Raw genomic sequence first — 25,002 nt, 5'->3', positions numbered from 1 at the left:
CTAGAGATCTCCTGCACTGCATCCTTTTTCAAAATGAATGTAAGATTCATGGAACACTACCCACTTGGCCTAACGGAAACTTCCCAAACCAAGGCTTAAAGCCCTTCCCTGCCACCCCAGAGCAGCAAGCCTGTGATTCCCCCCCGTATATGGGAGGCCCTGCCCAGAACCTGCTGGCCCCCAGGGGCCTGCGCGCCTCTGTGAACAGGCTCATTCAGTTCTCAGCACAGGCGCCTGAGGCTGGGCAGACAGAAAGGAAGCAATTAAGACAGTGGAAACCTACCAGGGAAAAAGCTGTTGGCAGGGCAGACTTCATGGGTGTGTGATCTGTGCAGTCACACAGGGCCCCCTGCTCGGAAGGACCCCACTCTTGGTTTGATGCTCTTCTGTCTCGAAATCTTGAAATTCTCCATGATTTTTTCCCAAAGAAGCTCCACATTTTGATTTTTCACTGGGCCTTGCAAATTGTAACTTGGTCCTGGCTGTTGAAAACTGTAAAGCATTGGGAAGGCCCGGGTGTTGAATGGATTGTTAAAGAAGGGGTCCTCTTGTAGGTGTCTAAATGGGTACTCCATTGAGGAAGCTGGAACCACACAGAATTCTGCAAAACAGCCTTTTTGCATATATGTCTGGGAACCTCTTACCCTTTTCTGATTTCACTATGTTTGATCTCCCAGGTCTGAAGCACGGGGAGTAACAACCTTGTTGTGAAAATCGAGAGAGAAAATGCACGTGAAAGGGTTACAACGGTGCCTGGCACCTGGAATACTCATTTTTAAAAGCTTCCTAAATACTCAGTTGCTACCCTGGTATCAACAATATGAGCTAGGTAGTATCATTATGCTCATTTTATTTTTTAAATATTTTTCCTGATGTTTACATTTTGTACTTCATTTATTTATTTATTTGTTTTTGGCCACACCCTGCGGCATGCAGAATCTTAGTTCCCTGACCAGGAATCGAACCCACGCACTCTGCAGTGGAAGCGTCGAGTCTTAACTGCTGGACCACCAGGGAAGTCCCTAGCCTCATTTTATAGATGAAGATACTGAGGTTCAGAGAAGTTGAGTAACTTGCCCAAGTCATACAGCTGGTTACCATATGGAGTTAGGGTTTGAACTCAAGCCATCTGATGGCAGAGGTCATGCTTTTTTCACTCCACCATTGTGCACCCTGCTTTCATCATCATCTATTAGGTGCCAGGTATTCCTGTGTACTTTTATCATCTGCTTCTCAAATTATAGCCATTGAGATCCTCATTCTGCAGATGTGGAGACAGACGTAGTGATCACGGTCACATATCTGTTCCACATATGGTGGTACTTGGATTTTAACCCCCATCCTCTGAATTTCTCCTCAGCCTTTCCACTTGATAATTCCTCAAGAGTGAATCCAAAAGATGTTTAACAGTATCTACTGCTTTGGGCTGATAATGCAAATGCAGTTAGACTTTGGCGAACTCCTGGACCCACATGCCAGACAGTTCTTCATAGCTTGTTTCTGGCAGCAATGGAATGTCATCAGCGCTGGCTCAGACCTTGGAATCTCACTGGGTTCCCCCCAACTCCTGGCAACCACCATTCTACCCTCTGTCTCTCTGAATTTCTAAAATGTTTTTATTTTAAATATTTACAAATTTTCATGTTAACCTAATTCTCAGCCAAAGTCATCCTTATGGATTACATTTCTTCTAAAAGAGTTGAAGTTTCAAAGTAGACAGGATCAGAGTCCTTGGCAAGCTGACTAATGTTTAGAAAAATCTCTCATCACATTTTCATTATTATTAGAAATTCTTTAGACTTAAAAAAAAAATGTAGTTTGAGAGTTGATCCCTATCAAGCCCGCAGATGGACAGAGTAATTCGTCCTTTGTTACAAGTTAGGCCACAGACAGAAATTTAACAGCAGCGGAATTCTAGCTGAGTGGACGCTGTGTTCCCCAGAACGCACACCGGTTTCTTGTCTCTTTGGTAGAGTGCTGAGGTGAGGGGGATCTGACACAAATTCCATGGATTGGTCATGATGTTGGAGGAGCAAGTTTCAAGGCTGAAATTCCACCAGTTACTGTGGGTTCTGTTGAACCAATCCTAAAGCCACTTACAACCTGGGACTTGCCAAGTCCCTTCCAAAGTTCTTTTCCCATGTGGCTTATTACCAGCCCTTAGGGTTGCCAGATTGAGCAAATAAAACAAACAACGAATAACTTTTTGAGTGTGTGTTCTAAATATTTAATCTGGCAACTCTAATCTAAGATCGCCCACTGGGGATTCTTCTCAGTGGTAGTAATCCACCCGCAGCCTGTTCTGAGAATGGTAGAAATAAAGTGTTTATAATTGTTGGTTTCATGGGCTGTGATCAGAAACGAAGGAACACATTTATTGAACATAGGCAGGTGCCTTCATAGCAACATAGCTTCATAGCATCTTCCCAAGAACCCTATAAAACAGGTCACTATCCCTGTCTTTATAATGAGGAACCGAGGCTCACAAAGGTTAGTTTATCTAAGACCACAAACGTCCTACAAACATGGAGACCTGGGACTGTATCCAGTTCGAAGTCCTTACCTTATTACTGCACATTACAAGTCTAGGGCCAGCTGGTAGGCTGCTCTGTTGATTTGTTTCTAAGTATGTGGCAGCTTTGCAGTAGCCTGTGTCCCAACCCTGGCTGCCCATGTGCCAGCTCTGGTGGGACAGTGGGCAGCCAGGTGACCTCTCTAAGCCTCAGTTTCCTTATCTGTAAGTTAGAAATAGCACCTACATCTACGTTCACCATAAGAATTAAATGAGTTCTTTTTTTGTATTTTGTATAAGTAAAATGCTGAGCACTTGTCTGCCACACAGCACATGCCCAGGACAGTCTCCTTTAAAGCCACAAGAGTTTCATTTATTGTCCTGTGAAGGGGCTGAGTGGTCGGAGGGAGCTGCAAACCAGAGGCAGCCTAGAAACGTGTGCTCACGCCTGATCCCCAGGGAAGGAGCTTCAATGGGTTAAGATGAATGGAGGGCATCCCTCCTTCTCCCAGAAGTGCTGGGGGAGCATCCCTAGCTTAAGGGGGAGGCCAGGAGAAGGGCTCCTTTCAGGTCTCACTTTCCGCTCTGCAAATGGTGACCACCTGATTTGGCTTGAGGCGTGATCAAGAGCTGTTCAAATGCGGTGGGAAGAAAATTCCAAGATTGGAAAGACCCTGTGACTTGGGAGGAGAGGGGGCAAGGTCTGGCCCAGCCCACCTGGCTTTTCCGGCCCCTCCCCCCAGCCTCCTCCTGCCTTTCCAGTTCCCTCCTCTGCTTCCTTCTCCTCCCCGGCTGCTCCACTTTGACCTGGAGTCCAGAGACCCAGACAAGCAGCCACTGGTCCTCTCGATCTAGCGCCACCTCTCCGAGGGGCCCCTGGGTAAGTCTTTAACATCAGCGGGCCCTGTTTCCCCCTGAGAACTCAGGGTCGGACACACCAAATCAGCTTGCCTAAACCAGCTGGCAGGGTTTGGTGTGGAGGGGTGGAAAGTGAGGCGGGCACTTTATTTTAGCTATTATGAAATCGTCTCAGTCTGTGAGCAGTTTGACTAAACTGCAACAACCAGTGGTGGCTTTAGAATGGGGTGGATTTGAGCCCTAGCTTTCTGCCTTGGTGTATGATTGACTATGAATGATGACAATTTGTTTCCAACTTTCTGCAGCACCTCCCAATCCCTCTGTTCTCTAAAAGAGAGAACTCGACAGGGGTAGATATTTTACTGTGAATTTTTTTAGTCAAGATTAAAAAATCGGGCATCAGGAACACCTCGTGTGTTTTAAGGAAACTTTGTTGGGTATTGGGCTTCTCAGGCGGATTTGGGTGCCCTGTTTTAAAATTCTGCTGAAAATGACGGGTCTGATTTTGTGGCTCTTAAAACAAATTGTTTAAAACTAAATTTGGTATCTTTGCTATCAGGGGACAACTATAGCCTGTAGTGGTTTTGGTTGGGTTTAAGAAACATTGAGTGATAACACATATTCAATCTTCTTATCCGTGTTCAGATCTTTGTGGTTTAATCCAGTTTTTGGCTAATCCAGATTATCTGGTTTAAAAAATGCAGCCTATCCTCACCGAAGAAACTAACTTTATTTCTTTTATTTATTTTTTAAATTTTATTTCTTGGCCACACCGTGCGTCATGCGGGATCTTAGTTCCCCCACCAGGAATCATGCCCCCCTGCAGTGGAAGCGCGGAGTCCTAACCACTGGACCGCCAGGGAAGTCCCAGAAACTAACTTTAGTAGAATCGATGAGAGGCCACTATAATTATAAATTCTGAAGCCTCGAGTTAAGCTGGCAGAAGCCTTCCATCTCCTCACCTCCTCCTCCCCCCATTTTCTGTCTCTTTTTGGAATTAGAGGAGTTAGAGTGGTTCAAGCACAGGCTTGGAGTCCTATTTGCTACTTTCTTTTTTTTTTTTTTTTTTTTGCGGTACGCAGGCCTCTCACTGTTGCAGCCTCTCCCGTTGTGGTGGAGCACAGGCTCCGGACCCGCAGGCCCAGCGGCCATGGCTCACGGGCCCAGCCGCTCCGCGGCATGTGGGATCCTCCTGGACCGGGGCACGAACCCGTGTCCCCTGCATCGGCAGGCAGACTCTCAACCACTGTGCCACCAGGGAAGCCCCATATTTGCTACTTTCTTGCCGTTTGAGTTTAAATCTCTCTTAAATCTCAGTTTTCACATCTATGTAATGGGGATGCTGGTGATAATAGCATAACCTGTAGAGAGAGGTTTTTGTCCAGTCTCTGAAACCTAGTAATGCTCAGTGAGTGTGAGCTGTCGTTCAAAGCCTTTCTTTTTTAGGGACTGAATGAAGGTATCCACTCTGTATAACTGCTGGCTCAGCCTCGAAGAGTCTTGTGAAACTAACCTCCTGGGCTGTCCTCAGCCTCTTTGACCTCCTTTCCTGTTTTAAACTGTAGATTGCTATCTCTTGCTTGAAAATCTCCCTTTGTTTTATGATGTGTTTATTCTGTTATTCTGTTCCTGTGGTTCTCAAGTCATTTATTAAACGGATCGCTGGGTCCCAGCTTCTGCCCTCCTGATTCTGTAGGTCTGGGGTGGGCTCGAGAATTTGCATTTCTAACAAGTTCTCAGATAATAGGGATGCTGCTAGTCAGGGGATTGTAAAAGAACTCCTGTGTTTTCTCATGCTTGTCAACCTTTAAAATCCCTTTACCTAGGAATTAGTGGAGACAAATTTACTGTTAGAACTCCCTAGTTATTAAGTCAAGGAGATAATAAACTAGATTCATCACTGAAGGCCAAGTTCCCAGATAACTGAAAGAAACATGATTTTTTTTTTAAATTAAAAATGGGTGATGTGAAGGCAATCTGGCCAGTGAGCAAATGCTCTAAGTAAACTGAGAACATACCTTAAACTGCTAACGACCAAGGTGTTGATCAATGCTGGTAGATTAGTTGAGGAAATTAGTGTTTCTATTCAGTATCCAAGATCCTTCTAATAATGGCATGTTTAAGCAAGCTGTCCTCCTTAAACACTGGATCCAGCTGGAATGCTTTAGTAATTGAGTTGACACCTGTTACACCATTTAACAGACATTAAATACAGTTTTTCTGGCCGTTATGATCATTGCCATGGACCATTCCTTCAGTATAGTGCAAAACTTTGACGGCCACCCCAGCTCTCTAGCAAGCATAGATAAGGAAGTGGCTTGTCACCAGCCTCTGTACAGGCAACTCCAGAAGACTGGCAAACGTTTCTAATTTACACCAGTTCCTAAAGACAGTAAATCTTTAGCTTGCACATAGCACAGTATTAAATAGAGCTCCCAGCTGTGACAACTTGCTTGAGGTCTTGGAGGCCCCTTAGGCTACATGGTAGACTTTATCTTGAGTGTTCAACAGGCATTAACTATAGCTTTTTTACATTTGCATATGCATGAGTTATACTCATGCAAGACTCCAGTCCCAAGTTACTTTTTAAAGAGCTTAATTTATGTCTTGGTGATCTTTCTACGCTCATTTCCATTGGGTCATTATATGTAACGTGCTTTGTAGGCACCTTTGCTTGCAATTTCAGTTAAGGAAGAGCGTTAGCATCAAAAAGAAAAGGGAAGTTTGGGGCTTGGGCTTTTTTTTTTTTTTAAACTGTCCTAGAAACCGAAGGGTGCTTCCACACCAAGCATTGACAGCTGCCATCTTTGAGGATCTCATTCAGTGATCCGTTTGCTCCACAAGTGCCAGCACCACAGTTTGCTAATTGCACGCACTCCCTCGTCCTCCAGCCTGAGAATGGCAGGTGGCTGCTTGTCACTGTGGGCAAGTTCCCAATTAGGCACAAACAGGTGCACACATCTGCTGGGGGTGGCTGTTTCCACACAACTGCTCCAGCGCACACAAAGGGTGGCCTCAGCTCTGCCAGCCATGTGGCTCTCTCAAAAATGAGTGAGGTTGGCACATTCCTACAGGGCTTTTGCGGTCAGTAAAGAAAAACAAGAGCCCGTGAAAGGGGCTTGGGAATGCCAAAAGGAATCATCACGGGAAAAAGAGCTGCGGTGGCTAAATGGTGGGTCATGGGCCGCTTCCTTCTAGAAAGCTGTCAGAATAGGAACTTGGAATACCTAAAGGAGGTATTACCAGGTATTTAATCTAATTATCAGCCTAGATAATTAGATAAAACGCAGTGTTCTTCATTGTGGCATCTGAATTCCTGCTGAAAGGATGAAGAATAGCAGTTTCTGGTTTGTTACTGAGAAGGAGCTAGTCTTGTAGATTTATGGGCATTGTCTTTGGCTAGGACCTGGAGAAAGCAGTCCCTCTTGGCAGTTCTGGTCAAGTTCGTCTTTAAAATAACACTTCCGTTGCATTCGGGTCAAGAACGTCCAGACAGGACATTCCTGGTGGCGCAGTGATTAAGAATCCGCCTGCAAACGCAGGGGACACGGGTTCGATCCCAGGAAGATCCCACATGCCGCGGAGCAACTAAGCCTGTGCGCCACAACCACTGAGCCTGCGCTCTAGAGCCCGCGAGCCACAGCTAGAGAAAGCCCACCCGCAGCAAGGAAGACCCAACGAAGCCAAAAATAAATAAATTAAAAAAAAAAAAAAAAAAGAACGTCCAGACAGGGTGAGTGTGTTTCCTGCTGGGACGAGGCAGAGACATCTCCGTCCAGGCTTGCTCACCTCCCGGCTGTTAGAGGCCCTCCCTTGGGATTCTGAGGTTGATCCTCATTCATATAAACCTAGCCTCCCACCCTGCCTGCCTGTCAGCCCCAGGAGGGGCCTTCTCTGCCCAAGCCAGACCTGGCTGCGTCTGCCAGCTCAGTGGATCCACGTGGCCTTGGCTCCCAGGCAAATTCCCCCGCAGGGGTTCTTCGGAGGGTGAACAAATAAGCACTCAGGCAGTCCACTCAAACGTGAAGTCCTTCAGGTTCTAAACTCTGAAAATGATCAGGATTAACTTAAGAATAATGCACCAGTGTTTGAAACACTTGCCTTCTGAATGGCAACGGGCTTGCTCATCAGTACCCTCCCTTACACCCACTAACCATATTTGACTTAGTTTTAGGTGAATTCTATCACCCGGAAGGATGTGTAAAACATGTATGAATGGTTTAAATAACAAATTAGAAATTACACAGCCACATAACCACACCCGATGAGGAATGTTGCCAGGATCCCACCTCACCCCCATTGTGTAGTGGACCCCCCTTTCCCAGTAAAAATCCTCTCTTTTCCCCAGAGGTGCTTGGGCTGTATAGAACATATTTTCTTGTTTTGCTTTATACTGTGTCACCTATGTGTGATTCTCTGTAGTTTCATTTTGTTTGCTTTCGAACTTATATACATGGGATGGTGATGTATATATTATTTTGGGTCTTGCTTCTTTGCTAAATATCGTGAGATTCATCATGTTGTGTGAAGCTAGTCTGTATTTTGTTTGCTGCATGGTATTCCATTGTATGAATACTGTAATTTTATCATTTCTACTGTTATGGGATATTTGGGCTGTTTTCTTTATTTGTCTTACTGTGAACAATGCTGCTATAAACCCTTTTCTTTTGCATAAGTTTCTCTAGAGGTATACCTAGGAAAGGATCTCTGGGTCATGGGGTATGCAGATTTCCAAAAAGATCATGTCAATGGGCATTCTACAGCAATGGATGGGAGTTCCTATCACCCTTCATCTTCATGTAACCTCAGTGCAGTCGGGTGCAAAGTGGTAATTCATTGAAGGTTTAATTTGCATTTCCCTGAGTACTTATAAAGCTGAACCCTTGCTTCTGCCTGTTGGCCATTTGGGTTTCTACTTGTGCACTGCTTGTTGAACGATTTAACCCATTTTGCTGCCAGGTCATCTGTCTCAGCCATCTTTTTCGTCCTCTTTTAGCGTCATAGACAGGTCCCCAGCTCAATCACCTCCTTATTGGTGGTGGCTTGTTAGAAGTTTCCTGTGTGAATAGGTCCTTATAGAAAGTGATGTTGTGTATTCACAAGAAAGGATATTTTGCAATAGCACAAGTGAACAGATTTGGAGGATTAATAGGAACCTTTTCTAACACAAAGAAATTAAGGCTGTGTTTTTTCCTGAGAAAGTAATCTTTTGGGATGGTCCAGATTCCACATTTGTCAGCATTATTTATGTGTCTCATTTACTCCTGCCCTACTGATGTTTTGCACTGTAAGTAAATTATCTGAAACTAGAAACCAAGCTGAACTGAGAAGGGCCTCCCTATACATTCTTTACTATTAGTTTGTCAGAAATTGCAAAGCGATAGTGATGGTCTGCAGGTATGTTTGATATAGCCTGCACAATGCTTTACTTTTTATTTTTGGCTTTCCTTTTTTGTTTTTTGGTTGAGGCAATATTTTAAAATTCAGACATTCTAGGTGAAACTCTGAGATTTTGCCTTATTTTTGAAGAAAGTGCCATCATTAGGCAATAGTGGATCCACATTCTCACGTGGCAGAAATTACATTGATCTGAGTGGTGGTTCCCCATCAGCAGTGGCATCTGGTTGTTTCCTCAGTATCCAATCTCCCTTTTCTCCACATTAGTAATAATATTAGTAGCAAGGCATGTGGCTGCCCCAAATAAAGACTACATATCTCAGTGTCCCTTGCAATTATCAAGAGCCTTGTGATTTTTCTGGCCAGTGGGATTAGGGGATGTGGGCAGCTTTCAGGTTCTGCCCCTAAAGGAGTGGCTATGTCCTCCTTTATTCTTTTTCCCCTACGTGATGGCTAAAAGGTGGACATGGTGGTGAGCTATCTCAGACCATGTGAAGGACAGCAGAACCCCACGAACGGTGAAGCAACAAGAGTCTCAGTCCCTGAACACTTCATGCTGTTCTAGCTCTAACTTGTAGGTAAAGAGAAATTAAAGTGTTGATCTCTGTCCCGCACAGTCAAATCTATATCCTAAGTAACTTCAAGTGGGTAACGTTCTCTCCTCTTCCTCATGGTCCCCACCGAGTCCCCATTGTGTCCCTGTGTCTGCTGCCCAGCTTGACTTGCCTTTCTCAGCTGGCTTAGACAGTTGGATTTCTAATGCTTCTCTCACTTGGCTCCTGTTAGAGAGTTGCATCTAAGATATATTTATATTCTAATATTTAATAGTCTAAGAGTGACACAAAAGAAAAATTCTTAAGTCTGAAAGATACAGTACAATTAGAAGTTTTAGGGTTGAATTATCAGGAGTTTTATAATAATCCAAATCAGGGTTTCTCAACCCTCAGCACTATTAACATTTGGGGCAAGATAATTCTTCGTTGCTGGGGGCCCATCTTGTGTATTGTAGGATGTATAGTAGCATCCTGGCCTCAGCTCAGTAGATGCCAGTAACACCTCCTTCCCCAGTTGTGACTGTCAAAAAATGTCTTAAGACATTGCTAAATATCCCCCGAGGGGCAAAATTGCCCCAGTTAAGAACCACTAATTTAAAGTATATTTCTTTATTTTTTTACCTTTTTAAAAAAATTAATAGACTTCAGTTTTTAGAGCAGTTTTAGGTTTACACAAAAATTGAGCAGAAAGTATGGAGAGTTATATATCCTCTCTCCTTCCCCTCCCCCTCTCTTCACAGTTTCCCCTATCAGTAACACCTTGCATTAGTGTGGTACATTTGTTACAAGTGATGAATCAATACGGACAGATTTTTTTTTTTTTTTTGCCGTTTTACGGTTTTATTAAACAAAACGTGCACACGAGCTGTCAATTCATTTTCTTCGCCGCGCAGCCTGGCATTGGGATTGGTGACTCTGAGGGCCAGCTGGGCTGCTCTCTCCACAATGGCTTTGCGGTTCTTGGAGGAGACGTTGTGCGCAATCTCAGCACAGTAAGACTTGTTGCACATCAGCAACACTTCAAGCTCCTTGACGTTGTGGACCAGGAACTGGACCAGGAACTGGGCAAAGCCGCTGGGCAGCATGTGCTTTGTTTTCTTGTTGCTCCCATAACCGATGTTGGGCATCAAGATCTGGCCCTTGAATCTCCTGCGCACCCTGTTGTCAATGCCTCTGGGTTTCTGCCAGTTCCGCTTAATTTTTTTTTTTTTTTTTTTGTGGTACGCGGGCCTCTCACTGTGTGGCCTCTCCCGTTGCGGAGCACAGGCTCCGGACCCGCAGGCTCAGCGGCCGTGGCTCACGGGCCCAGCCGCTGCGCGGCATGTGGGATCTTCCTGGACTGGGGCACAAACCCTTGTCCCCTGCATTGGCAGGCGGACTCTCAACCACTGCGCCACCAGGGAAGCCCAGTTCCGCTTAATTTTGACTTACCGGTCTGACTGGTGCCGGATGAACTTCTTGGTCCTCTTTTTGACGATCTTGTGCTTCACGAGGGGTCTGAGGGCAGCCATGATGCCGAGTAGGAGATGGCGGCCACCTCCGTAGGCAGCCGAGGAAAAGAAGACGACAGATTATTATTAGCTAAAGTCCATAGTCAAATCATGGTTCACTCTGTGTTCTATAGCTTTTGATAAATGCATCCATGATTACAGTATTATTCACAATAGTTTCACACCCCCCCCCAAATCCCTTGTGCTCCACCTATTCAATTATATTCCTTTTAAAGTCGTCTAAACTTTCCTTAAAATGATCCCTAAGCCACTTGCCTATTAATGCACATTTTAGTTGCTTCCCAGTGATTGACTAGTATCCCAAAAAAGTCTTAATGAGTAAATATTCATTGTTATTTAGGATGCTGCCTTGTGATTAACGTTTGGTAATTTATTGATTTATTTAGTCACCATTTCCAGATGTATAATGTCTTATCGCATCTTAGGACTAGGGTAGGTTCTAATGGTGCATAGTTAAAATGAAAAACTCCTTGGGAAGGTGACATGTCGAAGGCCAAAGTTCATCTTTCAGTATATCCAACACAGGTAGTATTTTTCTCCAGTTGTAACATGTAGCTATTTCTTAAGTTAGTCACTAGATATACAAGTTGTGTGTTTAGCAGACATGTGTTAAATGCTTTAATACTAGAAAAATCTCAGTATACTGAGAGACTGGTGCTTTAAGGACACAGGAACTAAAATTGTCTTAAAGGACAGCAACTTCAAGTCTCCCGTTTCACACTTATTCTCAACCATGAGCTTGTTGAATAAAATGATGGATAAAATTTCCCTCTTATTTCATTGCCCCCTCTCCTCTCTCCTTTGGCTGACTACATTGGTATAAGTTAAAAGCAACTTCGTCATATGACACTTGTTTCTACGTGCTCAGCATGCAGTCTACACTTTATACGTATTTGCTAAATGAATAAGTGAATTTATGGTAAATAGCAGCTTCTCTTCTACTCTAGTAGGTCTTGATTGCCACAAAATTAACTATAATCCAAAGAAATAAGTGAATGTGAGGCTGAGTTCTTGGAACACAGCACACAGTTCACATGAACCCAGGAGATAACACACATGTGGTTGGTGGTGATGATTCATAACAAAAAGTGTTATCCTTAGTCTGTCACTTTAGAACATGTACAGGTATTTGCCCTTCACAAAAAATTCATAAGCCAACCTCTTTGAAAAGGAAATGGGATTTGAAGGACAGAGCATAAAAGAAATCATTAAGAGAAATAAATATCATTACTGGGAGTCGACAGGTGACCTTTACTGTGGTTAAATACTATTGTGGTATATATTTTGGTTTTCAGGAAGCCCAAACCAGTTTCCCGAGATTGTCAACGTGGTTAAGCCATACTGCTCAGATTTCAAATGAATAGAGAGATTTAGCCTTATATAAGAATGGGAGCCAAGTGACTTTTCATTTCCTGGAGTAATTTGTAAAGTCAGATCTCTCACCTTTAGGAAAGGCCCCAAGCCTAGTTTTGAAATATAGCATTGACAGGTACAAATCATACCGTCTCTAAGCTAGGCGACACTCAACTCTATCTGTTCCTACTGAAAGTAAGTTTATGTACAGGTTGCTCGTGGGTTCCCCTGATTGTCCTGTGGCCTGGTGGGGAAACTTGGTGATAGAACCAGTAAACAAACCTTCTGTAGACATTGAAGGAGAACCAGTTACACCAGGCCTGATCAAGTGACAGGAGAGAGCAATTTCTAATCCAGCACAGTGCAACATAGACCAAACAAAGCCTGTCTGCAGGCCATACTTGGTTCCCTAGTTTGACCTATAACATTTGATCTAGGTAATTGAATGAATGCTTTGGGAGGAGATTGACCTTGAGTTCAGCGTTTAGTCCTACAGCTGGGGGTTCATCTCTTTCAGTATCACGAGTCACATTGGGGCAAACCCTGGGGAAGCTAATGTAAAAATGCTTGAGTGATGGATTTTGCAACTAATCAGTTCAGAGTTTTCATTTATAAGTAGGGGTGAGGGTGAAGGGGAGCTCTGCCTTGCCAGAGATGAGAATGTCCCAGGACACTGCTCTGGGAGTCTTTCAGAGAATCAGGTAATAGAATACAGTGGTTATGGTCTTGGCCTTTGAAGCCTTCTGGCTCCTCCACATAGTAGCTGAGAGACATTGAACAAGAGACTTAGCTTCTCTAAACCTCAAACTCTTACCTGTGAAGTAGTCTGGGTAATAATAGTACCTACCACATGAGAAGAGTTGTGATGGGACTTCCATGAGGTGAACAGTGCCCTAGAAGTGCATTTCATGCTGCTCTTGGTAACCTCAACAAAGAGATGATAATGGCAAAGATATGAAGAGGTGGCAAGTAAGTGGAAAAAAGTTACCAGTATGCTGTTTGATGAACACCAGGGTAATCATGATTTTGAGTAACTCTTTAATGTGCTTATCCTAGGCTCTAATGAACCCCAGAAAGTCATGTCTGTTTCATCAGAGACTGCCTTCTTAAATACTTGGGACTGTTCTCACACTGTGCAGGACAAACCTGACTGGGTCATATTACCTGTTCTCCCTTCTGTTAAGTTCCTTAAAGACCACACCCTTCTCTCTCTCTCTTTTTTTTTAACATCTTTTTTGTAGTATAATTTCTTTACAGTGGTGTGTTACTTTCTGCTGTGTAACAAAGTGAATCAGCTATATGTATACATATATCCCCATATCCCCTCCCTCTTGCATCTCCCTCCCACCCTCCCTATCCCACCCACACCCTTCTCTTTTCACAACCAGAATTTTGCCTTCTTTTTTGGTTCTGTTTTGTTTTCATTGTATTATTGTTTTTAACTGAGATATAGTTGGTTTACAATATTACATGTTTCAAGTGTATGACATAGAGATTCACAGGTTTTAAAGATTGAACTCCATTCATAGTTATTATAAAATATTACCTGTATTCCCAGAATTTTGCCATTTTAAAATTAGCTGATGTTTCATGAGGTAAATTTTAGTTCACTTGTTGCAATTTGAGGGATAACTTCCTTGGATTTCATTAGAAACACATTTTCAAGTCATCTTTTTTTAAAATTTTTTATTTTAATTTAATTTTTATTTATTTAATTTTGGCTGCGTTGGGTCTTTGTTGCTGCACGCAGGCTTTCTCTAGTTGTGGCGAGCGGGGGCTACTCTTTGTTGTGGTGCGTGGGCTTCTCATTGCAGTGGCTTCTCTTGTTGCAGAGCACGGGCTCTAGGCGCGTGGGGTCAGTAGTTGTGGCTCACATGCTCTAGGGCACAGGCTCGGTAGTTGTGGCGCACGGGCTTAGTTGCTCCGTGGCATGTGGGATCTTCCTGGACCAGGGCTCGAACCCGTGTCCCATGCATTGGCAGGCGGATTCTTAACCACTGTGCCACCAGGGAAGTCCCTCAAGTCATCTCCTATCCAAGTGATTTCCGCAGATGGCTGACTTGGTCCATTTTATTTCAGAGAGTGGTAAGGAAGTAACAGACGAGTAATAGAAAGGTCTACACTCAAGCGTTTTTATTGCAATGATAGCTGTTATGAAAAATGGTGATTCTATGTGAATGGTTTTAGAATAACCAGTGTTCCAACATTGTGAATATTATATAACCACTAAAAATAATTATGAGGGTACTACAGGAGTGTGGAGAAAGTGTATAATGAAATTTGAAGAATTCTGCATAAAAATAGAATATAAAGTGTGCACAACTGCAGTAATAATTATATATCAATAATAAAATAGATACATATAGGAAATATACAATGAAAATGGAGTTTATAAGTAAGGAAAATGGAATTATGGCAATTTAATAGTATTTAAAATTTTTTTTTTTTGTCTTTTAAAAACTTCAGAATCTCATCAGGTTGGTTGTCCATTTGGGGGCTGCCTTTAGTTAAAGTCTACAGCCTTATGTATGCTGACACTAACATTTGACAGAGCCCAGTGTGCTGTTGTTACTTTACAGATTTCATGTGGTGACCAGCTTGGGTAATCTTTTAGGTAACAACGACTGACATACTGTATTACTTTTCTTTTTAGTGATGAAAATGCCAGGAAAGATTTAAAGACATTACCAGCCTTTCCAACCAAAACTCTGCAGGAGCACCCCTCCCTTGCCTACTGGTAAGCCACGCCAAGATTGCCAGTGACCCTGTTACAGTAACCTCCACGGAGAACGGCATGCTCTTCAGGGAACTAAAAGAAATATAAGTGCGGAAAATATCAAACTGCCCATCATACGTGTCAGTCTAATCATGAGTAGACCTTGATCCTTCCAGTGAAAAGGTCTTATGAAATCTCTCTGGAGATCATTGTCCCAAGACTGTAGTCATGTGTGAAGAGTGGCCATGTGCCTTCTCGTTCAAGTGCATGATACATTTGTAGAGTGTGCTTTTAAGTGAATCCTGCTCAGTAGATGTGCAGTCACTGTATAATGCAGGCTTAATGTGGCAGAGGGCAATACAAGTGGTATAAAATACAGATTTCCTTGAACAGAGGCATTCATAATAAACAGAAACAACCCGAATGATCAGGTTTCCTCTACAGCCAGAAGTCATTGTCTATTTTGAGTTGTTTTATTTGCCTGTATTTTAATGAATCCATAGTCCCCATTTCCCATGCAACATTTTTCCTAGAAAAGTACGTTTTCTCCCCTTGAATTACTTACATTCCCTTTAAATATATTTTCCTCGATTTAAGTCTGTGAATCCTGAAGATGGTTTTCCTTTCCACCAAAAATACTGGTTACAAAATAAATATTCAACATGAATAGCTGTAATATGAAAGTTGGAATATTTCCCAAGTCAATAGTGAGAGTAGGTACTGAGGCTACATTGCATCCTGAGTCTGGAACCTTCTAAATAAATCATTGTTAAGTGATAGTTGCTTAAGGATAAAAAGCAAAGACCAATTACTGTTGCTTATTTGTTGTATAGAGATAAAAACGTTTATTCTTCTCAGTTATACTTGAGATATGACTAATGAGCTACCAGTCTGAAAGGAGGGTAAATAACTGAATGATGTCAAGGGTGACCAGACTTCAGCCTGTTTCTCCTTTCTAGTCAAAAAGTTTTATTCTAAGACAATAATGAAGGGTTTTCTTCTAAAGTATTATGTCTACAAGTAGTGACAGTAAAATATTTTAGATTGAACACTCACTCAGAAGCATTTTTAATTCTTTCTAAATCTTTCTGAACAATTTAAGGAAAATGTCTATAATACCTTACACTTGCTGATCTCTCTAAAAAACCCTTTTAATTTCCCCAGCAAGGCTCTCTCACTAGCATTTAATAACATTATTTTGTATTTATTATATTCCATTCAGTTATGGGAGAGAATATTAGTTTTTTATTTGATGAATTGATATTATGTTTCCTTTTCTAATAACTTAAGTTTTTAAAAATTTACATATTATATAAGTATATTATATAAAATTATATAAAATCGAGACAAGGTAGTTAAATGTCTGAGGTTCAGGAGTCCATATGTCCATATCCTACAAAAACAAAAGTCAACTAGCTTCTATCTCCCAAACAAGTTGGTCTAGGCCTTCTTTCTCAAGTGTTTCAAGTAGGCCACCTGAGAATCTTGAAACTGGATCTGTACCTCATACAGTCATGCATTGCTCTACTTTTCATTTCCTTGTTTTACAGTGAGGACAGGGTAATTGAGCATTATTTGAAAATCAAAGGTCTGACTCGGGGTCAAGCTGTGGTTCAGTAAGTATCTTTCTTTTTGCTTAGATATAGTTGTAATGTCTTCCGTTTGAGAAGGTCATCTGAAATGATTTCTATTGTGTAGTTTGTGTGCATATAGTAATCATCTGGTTAGAAGTATCTTATTGAATTATAATTTATATTTATAATTTATGATATTATAAATATAATATTTATAATTATATTTTTATAATATAATTATATTTATAATTATTTGAATTATAAAGTGTCTTGGGTCATTCCATACTTTGGTGTCATCAATTCAGATGCCTACCAGTGTCAGACAGGTAACAACAATGAGAACTCATAGGCCAAGTGTAGGCAATAGGGAGTGCTGGGGACTGTGGTGAACTAGAGAGCTTTTGCCCTGGCTAGAGACAAGACTACTCAGCTTCAGCATTCAGGCATAATGTTGCCAGATCATCTGATGTTTTTCAAGAAAAGCTGGAAATTACAATTTTTTAAATCCTAATTTTAAACATTGCAAAGTAATTTTAAGAAAATTTTAGTACAACATGAGGCAAACAACATCTATCTGGAGGCCGTGTTTTGTCACCTGGTTTGTGACTCTATTTTGGGTGGACCACGCAGTGTCAGTGTTGGATAATCTGTTTCTTTATGGTACCAATAGCAGACCATAATGATAGATTTCTGCATTTTAGACCTATAGAGTTACCGTCATTTATTAAGAACAGTTCACAGGCTACACTGAAGTTTTTAAATTGTAAAAAGTAAATTTATAATCTAAAAATTTTTGAATTGTAAAAACGAATGTAACATTATTGCTATAGTAATTGTACAGTAGAATAACTGTTATGGCCATAGAAGTTTTAACAAAAAATCTGCTGAATATAGCTTAGAGCATGTGAGAAGTGAAATAAGGACTTGGCGATCACTATTCCCCTGGTCAGTGTATAGATTTCCCCCACATCCCTGCTCTTGCGCTCATCTCCTTTTTATCATAGTGCACCTGCTGTGATCTTCAAGACAGAAATGAGAAGTTAACAGCCTGAAGTTGAATCCCTGACTTGTGCCTGTTTTGTGAACTGGAAAACAAAAAGGAATAACAATTTCCATGAAGGATTTTAGGTTAGGTTAATGAATGTATTACGAACTGTCCTTGTTGAAATGCAGCATCCTCTTACTTCCTTTGATCATTATCATTGTGGCTGCAAATAAGAAATTGTCTAACTTGGTAGTTAAGGCTCTAGACTGTGGAATCCGACTCACTTTGTTGGAATCCTGGCTGTGCAGTGTAATTGCTGCCTGGCCTTGGCACATCTACCTTTTTTTAAAAAAAATAAATTTATTGGGCTTCCCTGGTGGCGCAGTGGTTGAGAGTCCGCCTGCTGATGCAGGGGACACGGGTTCGTGCTCCGGTCCGGGAAGATCCCACATGCCGCGGAGCGGCTGGGCCCGTGAGCCATGGCCGCTGAGCCTGCGCATCCGGAGCCTGTGCTCCGCAACGGGAGAGGCTACAACAGTGAGAGGCCCGCGTACCGCAAAAAAATAAAATAAAATAAAAATAAATTTATTTATTTTATTTATTTACTTTTGGCTACGTTGGGTCTTCATTGCTGCATGCAGTCTTTCTCTAGTTGCGGCGAGCGGGGGCTACTCTTTGTTGCAGTGTGCGGGCTTCTCATTGAAGTGGCTTCTCTTGTTGTGGAGCACGGGCTCTAGGCGCACGGGCTTCAGTAGTTGTGGCTCACGGGCCCTAGAGCACAGGCTCAGTAGTTGTAGCAACGGGCTTAATTGCTCCGTGGCATGTGGGATCTTCCTGGACCAGGGGTCAAACCCTTGTCCCCTGCATTGGCAGACAGATTCTTAACCACTGCACCACCAGGGAAGTCCCCCTAACTTTTTATATTCACTAACATGTAGACCTTTTACTTTAAAAAGTTATCACATTATTGATAACAAGGTCCAGAGCCATTGATCTCCAAAATGTTACTAAAGAGTCCACTTGTATCATACAGGAACCTCAATTCTGTGTGGGCAGAGAGGAAATCTTACACAATTTAGTCCACTCCATAAAGTCTTAAAGTTATACAATAAATACTTGTTGAATTAAAAATAACAAGAGGTATATCATCACTTTAATTTTTTTGGGGGGGTGCATATTTTTAAAAATCAGGTTTGCATATAATAAAATTCACTGTTTTAAAGCATATATTTCTAAGAGGTTTGACTTAAAAGTTAAGTATAAATTTCTAAAAGTGTACCACCATCAGTGATAAAAACCACCGTGTTTTTATTATAGCATGTTTGCTTAATTTACAGCAAGCAGAAGATAAGCTTTATTTTTTACTTATTATGAGCATGACCCAAAAGTTGATTCTCGTGACTTGCATCATTAGGTGCTAGTTTAAAAATACTTGAAGTTTGGGTTTATAATAAAGTACAATATGTTTCTAAGCCATAGAAATTTTAATATGCAGAGAATAACATTTCCTATAGCTTTTTGAAATTGGATTTTTGTTAACAACCTCCCAACATTTGGATAAAGTAAAATATATTACTCCCTGGAGTGGTTTATTCTATTTCTACTTTAGTCAAAGACAAAGTTATAATGAGGAAAGTAGATACAAATTGTGTTTCTTTAGATCACTTTTCCCAAAAGGACCCTCCAACTAATTTAATAAGAGGTTATAATATATATTCATTTTCCATAGGTATATGAAAATAGTAGAAGCTCTACCGACCTATGGAGTCCATTATTATGCAGTAAAGGTAAATACTTTTATGTGACAAACCTTTCATCATGCCTGTGTTATTTTATGAGAGTTAGTGAACAGCACCAGCTTTCTAAAATCACATAAATCAATATGCGTATATATGTAAATTATCTCTAGAAATTTCAGCATTTAGAATAGGATTGATTTTCTTAAAAAAATAAAAGCCTGATTGTATCTTGTCATTTTTAGCAAAGCATAAAGCACATTATTTTTGCGAAGTACTAGCTGTGTTCAGATGTGTTCCCGAAGCCTCTGTTAGCCCTGAAGTATTCAGGTCATTCTCTTTTGGCACACCTAATCTTTTAGCTACTTTTGCTGATTTTTCTCTTTTCCAATTGTGCACCTTTCTAATGCTACTAGATGCTCATTTGATAGTGCCTTTGTATGAGAATCATTGAAGAATCATCCAGTATCATTTCAGCAGCTTCACAAAATCCTCAAGTTTTTACAAGATTTGCAGTACCCATTTTCAATTGGTATGTTTTATATTTGTGTAGTACTTTCAGTTGTTTATACACAGGGAGAGATTAAGAAATATTTTGAGATGATAGAGGATAAAGCATATTGTTAAGAAGAGAGTCTTGTTTGAAAGAGGAATAATTTTATACTTGATCAATCTTGAGTGACTTTTCAAGTTCTGACAGTGTTTGCAATTCAAAATGGTGGGGAATTGGATAATACCTGTATAATGAGGACACCTTGTACTAAGAATACGTACCAATTCCACTTTAATTTCTACTGATTCTTAATTTGTTTGCATATGGGTATATGTTTAAGCCCAAGTTTTTCTTTCCCTATGGCAGTATATATCCCTTTCTTTGGCAAGACCTAAAAGATAAATTTATGAAAAAAAATGTATTCCTCCCCTCCCCATATGTACCTCGAAGTATTCAAGCATCTCATCTTTGAATCATATAATTCACCCAAAGAATTTTTTAGTATTCCCATATTCATTTGTTAAGTATATTATAAACATTAGGATTTGGAACCACTTTTCTCATCGTTGTAATTCTTTGGAAACTTCTCTGACCTTTATAGCTGGTTACTAATCAAGAGAACAAAGAGCTTTTTTTCTTTCTCTTCTTTTTTTTTTTTTTCCAGTAGTTAACTGGCTTTGTACTCTGGATTAATTACTGGTTGAATTACTTACATTTTATTTCTTCTCTCCAACTGTTTAATCCTAACAATAATGCTACTTTCTTTTTGATGGTGTTAATAGTATTGGTGTGCTTTGACTTATAGATCTTATTTGAAGAAGCTCTAAGAAAGCATTTTAATAACAAGTTAGGATTTTAAATAGTGTTTTGCTTTCCAAGACAAAATTATTTTAACTTGTTGTTACTTGTTAAAGGATGAAATTGGTAGATGTTACTTCATCTCTGTAAGCCTTAACAATTAGGTCTTGGTTCTCATGGTTTTCCATCTTCCAGGATAAACAAGGACTTCCTTGGTGGCTTGGAATCAGCTATAAAGGAATTGGCCAGTATGATTTGCAAGATAAGGTGAAACCTCGGAAAGTAAGTGTGAATCATTTCAGACACTTATGAGAACATTGAGCTGTTCTAGAGCTAGAAACATCATTTTATGGGGCAACAAGCAGTCTTGGGTAAAGAACTTTTGATTAGTGAAGTCCTAGGTTTAGAGAAGACTCAAGTTAAATGTGAAATACTTTTTATAATTCATTCGTGCCCCATTTATACAGCAGTTCCACGTCTGATCATTTATCCTAAGGAAGTAAAATTACACACAAAGATTTAACTATAAGGATGTTGATCACAACGTAGTTTACAAGTGCATACAATTAGGTTTCTATTTAAGTTAGTATGAACATGATGATGTCATTTGTTTAATGGATTTTACATATATAAAAATATGTACATGCATCCACACACATATGCACACATATACGTATGTACATTGGATGGATAAACAAATGGGTGAATTGTAAAGACGTTAAGTCAGAATTTTTGGTGCTAGTTACCTCTCAGTGATACAGTTATAAGTAACCTTCTTTCTACTACTGCTGCTAGTTTTGCTTATCTTTGTTTCACAATTTTCCACATTTAACATGTCTACTTTTTTGTAGAGGAAAGTAAGTTACATGCTGTTTATTAAAGGGTCACACTATCAGGTTTGGATTTTCCAGAGCTAATAAGTTACATTCTTGGCAATTTGATTATGAAGTTGTTCCTCTTGACCAAGCACAAGTGTACAATACTTTTTTGCCTATATAAGAAGTGATGAGTTCGTGTAGATATCCATCCTGCTACTCTGGCCTACTCAGTATTATAATGACATAAAGGCTTACCCGTGCTGTTAGGTTTTGCCGCGCTCCGTTTCCTCTGCTGCCAGCCCTGGGAATCACAGCTGTGAAACAATGACCTATAATAACAGACCATGGTTAGGCTGCCTGCTCTATCACACCCCGACATCACCGCCTTAAATAGCTCTTATCACTTCCATCTGTCTCTTGCTTTAATTTGTACTAGAAAAACAGCCATATTTTTCATAAAGTCAGGCCCTGGTCGTAATACCACAAGCTTTTCATCTTCTAAGTGTCCTTTTAGCTTCAATCAGTACTTACAATCTTCCTTCGAGTTTAGAGAATAAGTTACCCTTTTCTTCCCATTTTATGGTTGTGAAACTGGCACAGAAAACATGAAAGGGTGTTGCCCAGGACAAACCACAGCCCCCGTTGAATGCCCATCCAGCTCTCCTGGATCAGACTAGCTGGGCACTGTGGCTTCTTATTGAGAATTATCAGTAAAAATAGGAAGGCATTATTTTTAACAAAAGATCCGTCTGTGTGAGGCATGGTAAGTAAGCATTTGTGTAATCATACAATTAGAACTTGATCTGTATAATTTTGGCCCAGTGACCCAGATCAGTTGAAGTAAGGAATACTTGATTTCCAGGAGGAATACGAGTAATTTTGGTTATATTTGAAAACTTGTTTCTAAGACCAAATTTCTAATAATGTTAGAAATGATATGGGCGTACAGTTTTTCTTTACAGTCATATATTTTAGTGTTTTTACCAAAAGTTTTAAATAGTCATTGTAAAAGAAACCAACAACAACAACAAAAAGCACACACTACAGAAACATCAATTGGGGCAGGAAGTTCTTCAGCAGCCCCCATCCCTCCCCTGTGATAATCACTGTCAAGAGAATGATACTGGTTGGTTGGTTTGTTTATGAATTTTATTTTGTTTTATTTTTTTTTAATTGAAGTAGAGCTGATTTACAATATTGTGTTATTTCTCCTGTACAGCAAAGTGATTCAGTTATACGTATACATAAATTCTTTTTCATATCCTTGTCCGTTACGGTTTATCACAGGATATTGAATATAGTTCCCCATGCTATACAGTAAGATCTTGTTGTCTATCCGTTCTATATATAATAGTTTGCATCTACAAACTCCAAACTCCCACTCCATCCCTCCCCCCGTCCCCCGCCGTTGGCAACCACAAGTCTGTTCTCTATGTCTGTGAGTCTGTTTCTTTTTTGTAGATAGGTTCGTTTGTGTCATATTTTACATGCCACATATAAGTGATATCATATGGTATTTGTCTTTCTGACTTACTTCACTTAGTATGATAATCTCTAGTTGCATCCATGTTGCTACAAATGGCATTATTTCATTCTTCTTTATGGCTGAGTAGCATTCCATTGTATGTATGTATCACATCTTCTTTATCCATTCATCTGTCATGGACATTTAGGTTGTTTCCATGTCTTGGCTGTTGTGAATAGTGGTGCTGTGAACCTGGAGGTGCGTGTATCACTTTGCTGTGTAGTTTTGTCTGGATATACGCCCAGGAGTGGGATTGCTGGATCATATGATAATTGTATTTTTAGTTTTCTGAGGAACCTCCATACTGTTTTCCATAGTGGCTGTTGATACTGCTTCATTTAGACTTTGTCAGCATGTATACTAAGTTTTTACAGAGAGAAAGAAATCTTACTATTCCATACTATGTCATATTTCTCCAAATCACTTCTAAAACAGATGTCTTTTTACTCTTTTTAAAGCTGACTAGGATTCCATGGTGCTGAAATACATAATTTATTTAACCAGTCCTCTCTTGATGGACGTTTGGGTTGTTTCCATTGTGGGAAGAGTGGGTTGGAGGATAATGAATTTCAGCTAAGGCAAATAACTAGCCCCTATTATCTATTTTGTAAGATCATGTTTTCTTAAGGTAGACCTCATCCATGTTAACATTTTTTTTTTGGCAATTTATTTCTTCCCTGAATTTTACTTTAAGAAATAACATTTCTTTGGTTTTTCTCAATCTTGCATGTAAAATATAACTTAAATCGACTCACAAGTAATTTCTTAGCTGTTGTGGCTTGAGAAAATTGAGATTCTCACAGACTCCAAATGCATCTACTAAAAACAACCAGGCTTTCTTCCAAAATAATGGTGAATCAGAATCTACACAGTAAATATTGCTGTTAATTTCCTCTCAGTTGCTCATGACTCACAGGCCTTTCTTTACATTCACAGTTTCATAGAAATTGGTAAATATTGTTTGACACTGATCATAATCAGGTTTGCTTGTTCATTTCAGTCTATAGACAATGATCAGAAGCCACTTCCTTTTTTCAGTGTGCAAGAGTTTTCCTATTTCATTTTCAAGACATGTCATTCAGGTGGAAAAGGACCATAAACAGGCCATCTGGCGTCATCACTGTCTTGCTTTCTCTTTCTTGGTTATTTTAGTAGGTGTCCACTTTGTACCACTGCTTGCTTTCTCCTTGCTTCTTCTGTTAAACCTGACAATGGGTTTTGCTTCCATATCTTTATTTTTTCCTGTCTAGACAACTTAAGAGTTTCATTGGCAGGAGGACGTTCTAACGTCCCTGTCTTGGCTTAGTTGCACAAATAAGGGAATGCCTAACTTAAAGGGACGTGAGCACTGACATGTAGAAGGAGGCTTACGCTTCAGCTGTCTGCATGGACCTATGTTCCAGCAAGTTACCAATGGCCGGGCAGGAATGAAGGTCCTATTGCCAAATTGGAATGAAACAAAGGCTGGAATGGGAGGTTGCGTAGATGCTCAGCCTCTTGAATCACGTGCCTGCTGCATTATAATTACATGGCTTAAAAACAGGCCAGGAGGAGGAAGAATTACCCATGATAAGATGGCGAAAGTCCGTTTTGAAAAAGGGTTGGTCCGAGGTCCCCAGGCTGAGGCCTCTGTCCTTTCCACATAATGTCTCTCAGTTACAGGGTCTGAATATTGGGGACTGTGTTTGTGTTACCTCCCAAAACACCCAGCACAGGCTCTTCATGTGTCCTGTCTATAAAGCTTTTGCCAGTCAGGGGCTTCGATTTGTTTGCAATCCACGTAGTATGATGCAACAGGGCAAGGGTTTGGGAAGCAATCCAAAGACTGTCTCTGATGTCATTTGCTGTGTGACCTTGGACATGTTGCTTAACCTCTCTTTAACTTTAGTTTCCTCCTCTGTACAATGGTAATACCACCAACTACTAGGGTGGTTGTAAGAATTAATGCGATTATATTTAGTGTCGTGCCGGATGCACAGTCATAACTCCATAACTGGTAATTACTCATTTGTAGTGAGGGGGAGAGACGATAAAGAAGGGTATGAGAAATAGTCTTGGATCACTGGTTAAGGAAGGACCCAACATTGCTACAAACCCAGAGCCCTAGTGTCCCACATAAGAGTCCACACTCACAGTTACTATTTTCAGAGACTGGTAAGCATTCTGCCCCTC

The 25,002-nt window shown here is 40.6% G+C and overlaps 1 protein-coding gene and 1 pseudogene across 8 annotated transcripts in view; one reads left to right on the top strand and one right to left on the bottom strand.

Moving 5' to 3' along the window:
• FRMD4B (FERM domain containing 4B) overlaps nt 1-25,002 on the top strand; it is a 334,665-nt gene that overhangs the window by 274,468 nt on the left and 35,195 nt on the right. For all 8 annotated transcript variants that reach the window (XM_019947581.3, XM_073787546.1, XM_073787545.1 and 5 more), the window contains 4 exons: nt 14,839-14,922; nt 16,452-16,517; nt 19,190-19,247; nt 20,683-20,769. In XM_019947581.3, coding sequence (XP_019803140.2) covers nt 14,839-14,922; nt 16,452-16,517; nt 19,190-19,247; nt 20,683-20,769 — 295 coding nt within the window. The remainder of the gene's footprint in view (nt 1-14,838; nt 14,923-16,451; nt 16,518-19,189; nt 19,248-20,682; nt 20,770-25,002) is intronic.
• On the bottom strand, nt 10,104-10,885 carry LOC109552159 (large ribosomal subunit protein eL32-like; annotated as a pseudogene).

This window comes from Tursiops truncatus, chromosome 10 (assembly GCF_011762595.2).
Source record: "Tursiops truncatus isolate mTurTru1 chromosome 10, mTurTru1.mat.Y, whole genome shotgun sequence".
Lineage (NCBI taxonomy): Eukaryota > Metazoa > Chordata > Mammalia > Artiodactyla > Delphinidae > Tursiops > Tursiops truncatus.
Note: the sequence above shows the minus strand (reverse complement) of the source record. Positions and strands in the feature narration are given on the sequence as shown.